The sequence below is a fragment of the Mya arenaria genome, chromosome 3, assembly GCF_026914265.1.
Source record: "Mya arenaria isolate MELC-2E11 chromosome 3, ASM2691426v1".
NCBI lineage: Eukaryota > Metazoa > Mollusca > Bivalvia > Myida > Myidae > Mya > Mya arenaria.
The window spans coordinates 45,699,651-45,711,909 of NC_069124.1; the positions used below are offsets into that span (position 1 = coordinate 45,699,651).

At 33.4% G+C, this 12,259-nt stretch overlaps 1 protein-coding gene across 3 annotated transcripts; it reads right to left on the minus strand.

The window, feature by feature from the left end:
- Window positions 1-3,643: 3,643 nt before the first annotated feature.
- Window positions 3,644-11,488, minus strand: LOC128226990 (uncharacterized). Of its 3 annotated transcripts, none has more exons than XM_052937142.1 (3): window positions 11,373-11,488; window positions 10,074-10,900; window positions 3,644-5,780 (listed from the first exon to the last, which is right to left on the minus strand). In XM_052937142.1, the coding sequence occupies exons 2-3, from the start codon at window positions 10,093-10,095 to the stop codon at window positions 3,943-3,945; spliced, it is 1,860 nt and encodes a 619-aa protein (XP_052793102.1). In that variant the 5' UTR covers window positions 10,096-10,900; window positions 11,373-11,488; the 3' UTR covers window positions 3,644-3,942. The 3 variants fall into 3 exon arrangements, with proteins under 3 accessions (XP_052793102.1, XP_052793101.1, XP_052793103.1); XM_052937141.1 differs by having other exon boundaries at window positions 8,909-10,900; XM_052937143.1 differs by lacking the exons at window positions 10,074-10,900; window positions 11,373-11,488 and adding an exon at window positions 8,214-8,762.
- Between the last annotated feature and the right edge of the window lie 771 nt (window positions 11,489-12,259).

Sequence of the window (12,259 nt, forward strand, 5' to 3'; positions counted from 1 at the left end):
TTTTGGTTCAACTGAAATTGATATTCTTCTTGTTTAAGTTGTTTTTAACATTATTTTTTACATATTTCATTTTTTCTCCCGCCAAAACATGTTGGCGATTCGTTCCATAAGAACCGACACATAAACTATGATTTATCGTCAATTAATTTGAAAATTATGAAAACTTCATTGGTCAAAATAGAAGCTGTATAGCTCCGGCCTTATTGTTTTGCACCCTTCTTATACGTGTAGCTTGTAAAACAGAGAAATAAACTAAATACAATGTCACTAACATTAAATGCAACAATATGTTAACGGAATCCCCTATGTTAAAAACGGGTTAACTCTTAAACATTAAGCAATAATTGCGTTCACTTATAAAAAAGCGGAAATAAATCCCTTTTACAGAAAAAAACATTGATGCCTTGAAAAACACAAAAACATTTAAAAAGGGTATCTGAATGTATTTATTATTTCTACATATACCAAACTTAAATTGTTACTTTGGGTTGTACTTAATTTATTATTTCCAGTATATACACTAAACATAGTTTTAGTACGATTTACAATGTGCACGAGGAGTCAGTTTTTTTAACGGCCGCTTCAGTCAACACTGACTTCTGCCTAACTGCATGTTATGACCTCGAATTAAACAATGTATTGATTCGATTTGAACGTATAAGTTCCCAAAAGCTGAATGCCGGTTCAACAGAAAGTAGTTTTCTATTTTTTCTAACTGATAATTAATACTTTTCAACATTCCAGGTTCAAATAAACCCTACTTGTAAAGTTATGACATGTACATTTTCAGATATTCTTGATATATCACCAAGCCAACATTAACAAGATAACAAGCAGTACGTGAATCCAAATACCTCGGATTTAAACCTTGCATTTAAGTACTGACTATGTCCTGGCTGAAGCTCGTTCACTTTATAATTAACTGTTTGGCAACTTAAAGTAAAATACTGGTAAACATACTCAATAAAGAGCAGTGCAAGTACCATGTCAATCGCCAAACATATTGTCGGTGTCTGTAGTGGACAGATTTTCAGACCCATTTAAACGTTCTTATATACTCTTGTCTTTCCCTTGTTCTGAAAACCTTCTTGGAAATCTCAAGACCTTTCTCGATTTCTGTGCCAATAAGTGCTACACTTTTTTCAGCAAGAAACATAATGACAATAACCGAGTAATGTATAAGTGTATTAGAACAAGAGATAAGAGTTTGTAAAATGTGGTATTAAACAGATTAGAACACATTTTGAGGAGATATTTCTTACGATTTTTTATGATTGAGGTTATGTTAATAATGTTTGTTTTCTAACAATACAAAACTTAGTTATTTAGTAGACGTTCATTTTTTTAATTAAATGATAAACTATTCAAAGATATGTAGTTATATATTTTTTATTTTTCAAACATTCATCTTTATCAATCTTTTCATCAATCGATAAAAGGTAAACGACGTACAAAAAGGTTTGTTCGCTAAGGTTTGTAGAAATATACATTACTTGAAGCTAGTGTGAAATTATCATTTGTTTATCAACTTTGTCAATAAACTGTAATGACAGATTCAAGCATTTAGTTGAAATGTAAACATATTTTTTAAAACAGTACCAGTATCTGTACGTGTATCCATTTTTAAACATTACTTCTCTTAATATTTACTGTGACACGTCAAACTCGTTTGAACTTGATTTTATGACGCAGAAAATCACAGTTTAAGTGTCTGATTAAAGTTGTTTAGGTGATAACCACACGTGCAGATATATAAACAACAAGTACAGAAGTTGCTGCAAGATACAGCAATTGGATGATAGCGCGGGACAACTAACGGTTATGCATGTATATATGTCGGGTCAGAACGAAGTAGATAACGTAAGGGCTAACATTGATTGTAGATGACAGTGAAATGAAGTTACTTAAAAGATGACAGTAGTGGACAGTTGTTTGAAAATGAAATGAAAGCCGTTGTAAATACAGTAACAAACGTTCAAAATGACAGGACAATAATATTGATTGTAAGAATATGACAATATTTGAGACCATAATTGTTTAAAATAACTTTATTAATGAACTGTATCAATAAACACACATATGTAAAAAAAAACACGGTCAGTGGTGTTTTTCTTTTGGAATGGCTGATATCATAGCTGAAGTGTTAAATATGCCAAAATGAGATTTGAATAAGTGTGAAAAAGAAGAGTATGCGCAACACTATTTTTCCTTTTATTGTAAGTCAATACAAATCAATATAATTTTTAGTTTGCAAGTAGCTGCCGTATTAGTTTTTAAATGCAGCTGTTTTGTATTCCATTCATACAGAATGTTACCATGATTAATCAGAGCTGCTAATAAATATAAGGCTCCGCCTACTGTCTAATGTTATTCTTATTACTGCTTCAGGCGTTTGTACAGAAGAGAGTTGTGTTTACTATCATGAGATGTATATCGTTATTAAAGTATAAAACATTGAATTGTGTTTATATACACTGACCACCCCATTTCATAACAGCAGACAAGTTCATATAAAAAAACAGTTACCCATTAAAATAAAAGTAACATTCATCATGCAATCCCTTTCTTAAAAAGTAGCATGTTCGCATATTCAGGAAAAAACGCCGAAATAACGCCAATAGTCCATGCTTGAGAAGTTTCGTTTCGTTGAAAGTAGGAAATGTCTATGATACCTTGTTTGTTAAATTCCCTTCTCTTATCAACTATTGTCGATAACTTGTAATGATTGCAACAATAATTGAGCTTAAATGTTAACACGTATTTAAAACAATACCTGTATTCGTATTTCTATCCATTTTTAACAAAATTATTTCATTAATTTACTATCAGAGATTCATGTCAAAATTGTTCATAGCACTTGCTTCAAACTCCCATCAATACGAAAGTGATATTATTACGCAGGAGTGTCAAGTTTATATTATCCCACCAAAAAACAATGTCACTAACATATAATGTAACAATATGTAAACGGACTCCAATGTTTTAAAAAACAGTTTAACGCTTAAACATTTAGCAATATTTGCGTTCACTAATAAACAAAAACGGAAGTAAATCCCTCTTATAGAAAAACATTGATGTCTTGAAAAATACAAAACCATTTAAAACAGGTACCTGAATATATATTTTATTTCTACATATTCCAAATTTAAATATCGCAATATGCGTTGTACTTGAAAATTCACATATTATTATTTCCAGCAAATGCACTGAACATACTTTTAATACGATTTACAATGTGCACGAGGAGTAAAGTCAGTTGTTTTTTTCCGGCCGCTTCAGTCAACACTGGATTCTGCCTTACTGCCTGGTATGACCTTGAATTAAACAATGTATTAAATCGGTTTGAACGTATTGGTTTCCAAAAACTGAATTCCGGTTCAAGAGAAAGTAGTTTTCTATTGTTTCTTACTGATAGCTATTATTTTGCATCATTTCAGGTTCAAATAAACCCTACTTGAAAAGTTATGTTATGTATATTTTCACATATTCTTGCTCGGCACATAAAACGCTTTAAAATGACACCAAAATAAGTTTCGGTCACCACACATCTGAAATACATATATGTGTGCATCGGATTCACAAGGCCGGTTAATAACCACATCGAACAAAACACAATTAGAATCAAAACTTACTCAGAGTCCATTCTTTTATTGAGAAACAAACAACAGCAACAACACAATTGTATTTTCAATTAACAACATTAAGGAAAGCTATGAAGATATGAGACTAGCTGTAGCTTGATTGATATATCACCAAGCCTGATATATCACCAAGCCAACATTAACAAGCAGAACATGAATCCAAATACCACGGATTCAAACCTTGCATTTAAGTACTTGGTATGTCCTGGCTGAAGCTCGTTCACTTTCTACAAAACTGTTTGTCTATTTTAAAGTGGAATACTGGTAAACATACTCTATCAGGCAAAGTGCAGGTACCATGTCAATCACCAAACATATCGTTGCTATCCAGAGAAGACAGATTTTCTGACACAATTAAATGTTCCATTCCCGTGTTTCGCTCTTTTTCATCATCTTCTTGGGAATCTGAAGACCTTTCTCTTGTTTGACATGGTGTATTGCCAGCACTGTCACGACCGGCAGGTGGAATTCGGGTTTCCGTTTCAGTTTCTGACATGAATAATTCTGAAGAATCGAATGTGCCATACATTTCTATGATATCTGGATCTTCTTGATGTAAGTGTTCTTGGGTATGGTACGGATGTTCAGAGCAAATCAAGCATTTAGGTTTCGTGAAAGAATCTGCATCGCTATTGCCGAATGATGTGCGGCCACTTAATGGCAATCGAACAGACAGATTTGATGTCGAATTCCATGTTACTGGAGAGTTAAGCCTGACTTTCGGAATGGTTTCGTCTTCAACAAATGTACGGATGCTGATAGTGTTGAGACTTTGGTCAAATGACGAGAATTTAATTAAAAAATTGTTTCTTGTTTCATCAAATATCATGTCATCAAGCACTTCTGTCTCCGTTTCTCTCCATGATGTGTTGTCTGTGTGTTTAAGTGTCTGATTCGTCAGATATTTCATCTTATAAAAGTAAGCTGAAATGGATCCAAATTCGAAAAAATGGCCTTCATTAGCAAGGTTCATAGATAATTGTAAATTGTACAGAGAGTCTTGGTACTCTTTTGTCAACTCCGCTATTCTACCTCTAGCAAGATAGTAAAACATTTTTCTTCTTGTTTCTATGCCAGTCCAGTTTCTATCTATATCGGCAAGAAGTTCCTTTGCTTCAGTTATACATGCTTTGTCAACAGGGCAATTTTCAATAACGTTTGCACGGTTCCCGAGACCAAGCAAGCAGAATACCATTCTTAATACAAAGGATCTTCTCCACGTCTTTTTACCATACTGTTCAGCACATTCAATACCCATTCTACCCCATATAAGCAGATCCCGCCTTTCATCAACTGTTGGCGTCCTTTCAAAGCTATGTAGCTTTACTTGCACTTCGATATAAAACATAAACGAAAGTTCACAGCAAATGTGTACGGCCTTACAACGAGCAGCTTCGAGCATTTTTTCGCTTTCATCCAAGCGTCCTGCAATAGCATATGCGTTTGCTAACCGGCCAAAGTAAAAAACATATGTTAGCACAGAATTACTTGTCTTGCTAATGAGACCATTCATTATGGTAAAAAGATGCCCTTTGTATAGACCTTTGTCAAATGTAATAGCAAATGCATCGATTTCTGCGACAATAATGGCTACACATTTGTCAGCAAGAAATTGTCTCTGATCAACATTTCTTTCATTGTTCATTTGTAGGATAAACTTGTCTCTTAATTCGCTTAATTTAAGCCGAGGATTTGTGAACTGTGCATCATCCACCATCATTTTCCAATAATCAATCATTTCGTTTATAACTGGCCTTTGACTTGATGTCAATGTATGTATATGTTTCACGCTTACATCGGTATTTTGTTTGAAAAGGGAAAGGTACAACTTTTCTGCTAATATTTTATAGCCACATTCTTCAAGAACATCAACAAAGTCAAAAAAACAAATCTTCTGTGGCAGGTCGCGAATCAACATTTTTGAGGCGATTTCTCTGTCACTTGGTTCCAAATAATGGATTATCTGGTAAACATTTTCAAATCGAGGGTATTTTCTACGAAGTGTTGACGACACAACTAAAGGGTCGATTTGTAGAATAATCTCCTCTTTGCACGAACACAATGCTTGAAATTCAGCATTCGTCATATACTGTTTTTGAGAGACAAATATTCTGCCCTGGCCTGTAGCTATTGGAAGGTCTGTAATAAAGCATAATAATTAAACTACGTTAACAACGCATCGTGGTTATAGAGACATGTAAATTGTTACAAATTATTGTTTGTAAGTTAGCAGACCTAGTGTAAGAAAAAAAATTAAACTGGTTTTATTAGTTAAACAATTCATTTCAAATTTACTATGATAAATAATTTATTACTTTAATTTTAATTATAGCTAGTAACAAAATTGTATAATTGTATCTTTTCTTCAATCGATAGAAGGTAAACAACGTTTCAAAAAGGTTTGTTTGGAAAGGTTTGTAGCAATAATCATGAAGCTTACGTGAAATTATCATTAGTTTATCAACAATGTCAATAAACTGTAATGAAGGCTTTATTTATTCATTAATCCCCCCCTCCTCCTCCTCTTTGAAGAAGAGGGGGTATATTGCTATGTCCATGTCGGTCGGCTGGTCGGTCAGTCCGTCGGTAGACCAAAGCTTGTCCAAGCGATAACTCGACAATTCCTGGACAAATGGTCATCAAACTTGGCATCACCATTGGGCCTGACCAGTAAATGACCAATATTGATTTCAGGGGTCATCGGGTCAAATTTCAAGGTCACAGTGCCCTTAAATAGTAAAAAGTAGACAAAGCTTGTCAGAGTGATAACTCAACAATGCCTAGACCTATCGTCATCAATCTTTACATGAAGGATGGGCCCGACCAGTAGATGATCTTTATGGATTTAAGGGGTCAAGGACACACTGACCTTAAATGCTTAAAGATTGTCAGAGAGATAGCTCCATAATGTCTATACCAATGGGCCTCATACTTGACATGGAGGTTGAGGATGAGGTTGGGCCTGACCAATATATTACCCCTATTAATATTGGGGATCTTCGGGTCAAAGGTCTAGGTCACAGTGACCTTGAATGCAAACTCGCCAATACCTAGCCCAATGGTCATCAAACTTGGAACGATGGCTGGGACTGACAAGTAGATGAACCCCCAAAGGTCAAGGTCACAGAGACCTTGAATGCTAAAATATTGTCCAAGTGATAACTCAACAATGACTAAACCTATGGTCATAAAACTTGACATGGGGGTTGAGTTTGACCATTAGATAACCCCTATAGATTTCAGAAGTGATCGGTTAAAGGTCAATGTCACAGTGACCGTGAATGTGAAAAGGTTGTTCGAGTGATAACTCGACACTGTCTGCAACCCTGGCCCTCAAACTTGACTTAGAGGCTGGGCCTGACCAGTAGATGACTTCTTTTGATTCTAGGGGTAATCGGGATAAAGGTCAAGGTAATAATTTTAAAAATAAGGTCCTACGGGGAGGGAACTCATTTAAATAATGTATAATTAATTCAGTGCAATTTTCTCCCTTCTGTACTGTTCAAGCCTTGCAGCACTATCAGTGCTTTCATTTACATACGCATTACCCAGGTCTTTCAAACTACGTTGACAGAGGTCACGAAAGATCGGCCTGTTAATTCAAATTGATAGCAAATGTTATTGTGCCGAAAATCAAGAGCGTATGTAAATACGTTAAAATAGATAAATGTAAATTCGGAACTACGATAGACTTGGAAATACAAACCACAACAAAAGAAATCCAAATACGATAAAAAGATACTATATTTCAATAACTTCAAACACAAAAAAACAATATGCGAAATTATTTATGTAATTTCAAACATGCTTTCCGTTAAAATACTTAGTGTTCGAAATTATACCTTGTACCATGGGATGGCAGTACTTTTCAAATCTGCCTTTTGAAGTTATGGTCTATGTATAAGCAGGTATATCTGCCTTGTGCCGATCTGATCTTGAGGTCAAGGATATATTATGTATTTGGTAAGAAGTTATATTAAAGCAGAAACATCTACTATTGGGGTCTTTCTATAGTCTTGCAAATGCTATACTAATGACTCACAGTAGATACAGGTATAACAGATCGTAGAACAAACTCGATACTTGTGATTTTATTTTCGATTGTTTTAAGCAACTCTCAAAAAAACAAAATTGAAAAGATGTATACCCAATATGGTTTGTCACAACTGATTGAAGTTGCCACTCACTTCACAGAACATTGCCAATAACTTTTTTATATAGTTTTGGTATCATTTTCTGACACAATTTCCCTTTCTGGGATAGCCAAGCATCGTCAGATCAATTATGTCGCTACTATTGTCCCGTTTATTGTTTTTAAGTTCAATAAGTTTATCAATCTTGCCTTTAAGAGTGTAATTTTGAGATAATTGAAGGTTATTATGATTGCCTGCGATTATTGCAGATTTTGACTGGGATGTTTGTCGTTTGTTTGTTTTGTTGACGTAAAAAGTAGAAAATGTCTATGACAACCTGTTTGTTCAAAATTACCTTCTCTTATAAACTATTGTCAATAAATTGTAATGATTGCAACACTCATTCAGTTTTAATGTAAACATGTATTTAAAACAGTACCTGTATATCGTATATCTATCCATGTTTTAACATAACTATTCTTAAAATTGACTGTCAGAGATTCATGTCAAAATCGTTCATAGGGTTTGTTTTGAAACTCCCGTTAAAATGAAACTAATTGTATTACGTAGTAGAATTATATCAAATAGCGATACAGGAATATATATGTTACACCCGAAAGCTAAACTCTTACCTAACTATAATTAATAAGACAGACATACTTGGGAACCCAGTATTTCGTTTCCATGTAATAATTTACTTTACCTTCCAACAAATGGAAATGTTTAACAATACCACCGGAAATTATATAAACACAAAAAAGTACACAGCACTATTTACCTTTTATTGTAAGTAGGGCCAAAACAACATAAGTTTTAGTTTGTAAGTAACCGCCGAATTGGTTTATAAATGCAGTCATGTTCATTTAAAAAAAAACAGTTACCCATAAAAGTAAAAGTAACATTCATCTGCAGTTCCTTTATTAAAAGTAGCATGTTTGCATATTAAGGACAAAACGCTGAGATAACGATGATATCCCATGCTTGAGAATTGTCGTTTGGTTGATGTAAAAAGAGGGAAATGTCTATGATAACTTGTTTGTTAAATTATATTTTCTTTATATCAACTATTTCAATAACTTGTAATGATTGCAACAATAACTGAGTTTAAATGTAAACACGTAATTAAAACAGTACCTGTATTCGTAAATCTATCCATTTTAACATAGATATTCTAATAATTTATTGTCGGAGATTCATGTCAAATTTGTTCATAGCACTTGTTTTGAAATTCCCATCAAAAACGAAACTGATATTATTACGCAGTAGTGATAATTTTATATTATCTCATCAACAAACAATGTCACTAACATATAACAATATGTAAACGGACTCCTATGTTTTAAAAAACAGTTTAACGCTCATTCGGAGCTCCTCGGCCATTTTATCGAAAACAACCTCGGATGTATTTGGACAGTTTACATACTCAAAAAGTGGTACGTTTAAGTCCGCTGCAAGTAGATCGCGTAGTAATTTTATTTAGCAGTTAAACTTTGTGACATTACTCTTGGGAATCTTAAATATGTTTGCAATAATACAATTCAATGGCAATCAATTTAAACTTAGATCAATAAATACAACTCTAAAACACTACATTTAATTAATGATATAATTCAAAAATTTACAAACTACTTCAACTGATGTACCTGCATACATCCGAGGTTGTTTTTGAAAAAAAAATGGCCGAGGAGTTCCGAATGTTTAACGCTTAAACATGAGCAATATTTGCGTTCACTATTAAAAAAGCGGAAATAAATCCCTCTTATAGAAAAACATTGATGTCTTGAAAAGTACAAAACAATTTAAAACAGGTACCTGAATTTATTTATTATTTCTACATATTCCCAATTTAAATTGCGTACTTTGCGTTGTACTTCAAAATTTGCATATTTATTATTTCCAGTAAATGCACTAAGCATATTTTTAGTACGATTTACAATGTGCACGAGGAGTTTAGTCAGTTTTTTCAGTCAACGCTATCTTCTGCTTAACTACCTGGTATGACCTCGAAATGAACAAAGAATTAAATCGATTTGAACGTATCGGTTTCCAAAAGCTGAATGCCGGTTCAAGAGAAAGTAGTTTCCTATTTATTCGAACTGATAATTATTAATACTTTTAAACATTCCAGATTCCAATTAACCCTACTTGTTAAGTTATATTATGTATATTCTCAGATATTCTTGATATATCACTAAGCCAATATAAACAAGATAACAAGCAGTTGAAATAGATATAAGTTTATCAACTATGTCAATAAACTGTAATGAAGGGTTCGACTCTTTGTTTAAAAAAACAGTACCTGTATTTGAAAGTTGATCCATTTTTAAACATAACTATTCTTAATATTTACTGTGAAACTGACAGAACTCCATGTCGAACTCGATTAACTTGGTTTTTATTACGCAGTTCATTTGTCTTATTAAAGTTCCTTATGAGTTTATCCTACCTGCAAACACAAACTCTGCACAGAGAGGGAAAATCGTCCAAAATTAATAAAATGGTATCCATTAAACAAGGAAGAGAATAGTTCATGAATTATTCATTTAACATATACACTATCAATATCAATGAAGTTGTATTGTTTTATGATACTATGTTTCATACAAACGCATGCATTGTTCGCCTGAGATTGAGATTCTTGTTTTTTACGATGTTTATATCAATTTTAATTCCGGCTCCATTCTTTATCATCCATCTCCTATGTGTAGCTCGCAAAACCGAGAAATTACAATGGCCTTTGACCTGATGTCGTTTTATGTACATGATTAACACTTGTAGCCGCGTCCAATTTGAAAAGGGAAAGGTACAGTTTTGCTGCTAATCTTTTATAATCACATTCTTCAAGAACAAATACGAAGTTCTGTAAGCAAATGTTTTGTGGCAGGTGGCTGATCAAAACTTCGGAGACGTATCTTCTGTCAGTTGTTAGTGCTAATGTGTTGATTTTCTTGTGAACAGATTCAAATCGTCGCGGGTATTTTCTACGAAGTGTTGCAGACACAACGAAAGGGTCGATTTGTAGAATAACCTCCTCCTTGCACAAAAACAGTGATTGGACTTCAGCTTCGGTCATAGATTGGTTTCCAGAGACAAGCAAACTGCCCTGGCTTAAAGTGCTCGGAGGGTCTGTAAAATATCGCGTACGCTTTACTTCTTTAATAAATCGTTATAAAGACATATTATATACTCGTTTAAGAAAAAACGCTAACTTATAACATAATGATGTTAACAGGGTAGCACGTTTATAAGTACTTCAGATAAGTGTTTGTAAAACTGTAGTATTAAACAGATTTATAAAACCTTTTTGAGGAGATATCCCTTACATTTTGCAGCTGAGATATGAAACTTATCTGGACGATTGAGATGATGCTAATTATTTAAGTTAACAATCAATGCAAAATTTAGTTTTGCTTTTATTTTAAAGTTCCATTAGATTCATTCAATAATAAAAATATCAAAATACGTGAAGGTATGAAATATATAAATATTCATGAAATTAGGTTATTGCGATTAAATAACCTTTCGTTTATCAACTATTAAAAGCTGCAATGAGTGCATCGACCAAAGTTTAAATGTAAAAACGTAGATAAAACAATACCTGTATTCGTACATGTATCCATTTTAAACAAAACTAGGCTAGAAATTGACTGTGATCGAAACTGACATTATACTGAGATCCACGTCAAAATCTGGCTATGAAAATCTCATCAAAACGAAACTGATTTGATGACGCAGTGAAATCACGGTTCAAGGGTTCGTTTATAGAAGTTTATCAAAATACCATACATGACAACATATACATATATACAAATCAATAAGTCATACAGACAGACTCGGGAACCCAAGATTTCGAGTCCAGGGAATGCTGTACTTTTTCTTTCGGCGAATGGAAAAGTAAAAACAATTCGACATATATTACCTTATCAAAAAATAATATAAACCCTTCATGTGAATCGCCGATCAATATGATTTGATAAATATCGCCATCCAATTGGTCCAAAATAATCAATCATTATTGGAAAGGAAGATTTGATAATCTAGTTGAAATGAAAACTGAATTATTTGATTGTCAATTTAATGTTATTCTCTTTTTTAAAAATATTTTTAAAATTATTTAAAAATACAAATGAATTCTAAAATGTGAAGAAATAAGTTAGATTTAAGGAAACATTATGTCAACGTTAAATGTTGGGAATTGTGAAAAACTTGGAACAAAGAAAACACCAGGGGCGGATCCAGGATTCGACTTTATTCAAACTTACTTAGTTAAAATGTGTTGGCAGGGTCTTTGGGGGGTCCTCCACCAATAAAAAGTAACAATTTAACGTATCTCATTACTTTTGTTCTTCTATATGGAAATAAATGGTAAACTTGGACGATTTTAGTATAGGGGCGCATGCCTGGTGCGCCCCTCCCCCCTCTTGAATCTACTAGTAAACACAACAACAGAAACCAAATCACAGAAAAATATCTAAAGTTCAAGAA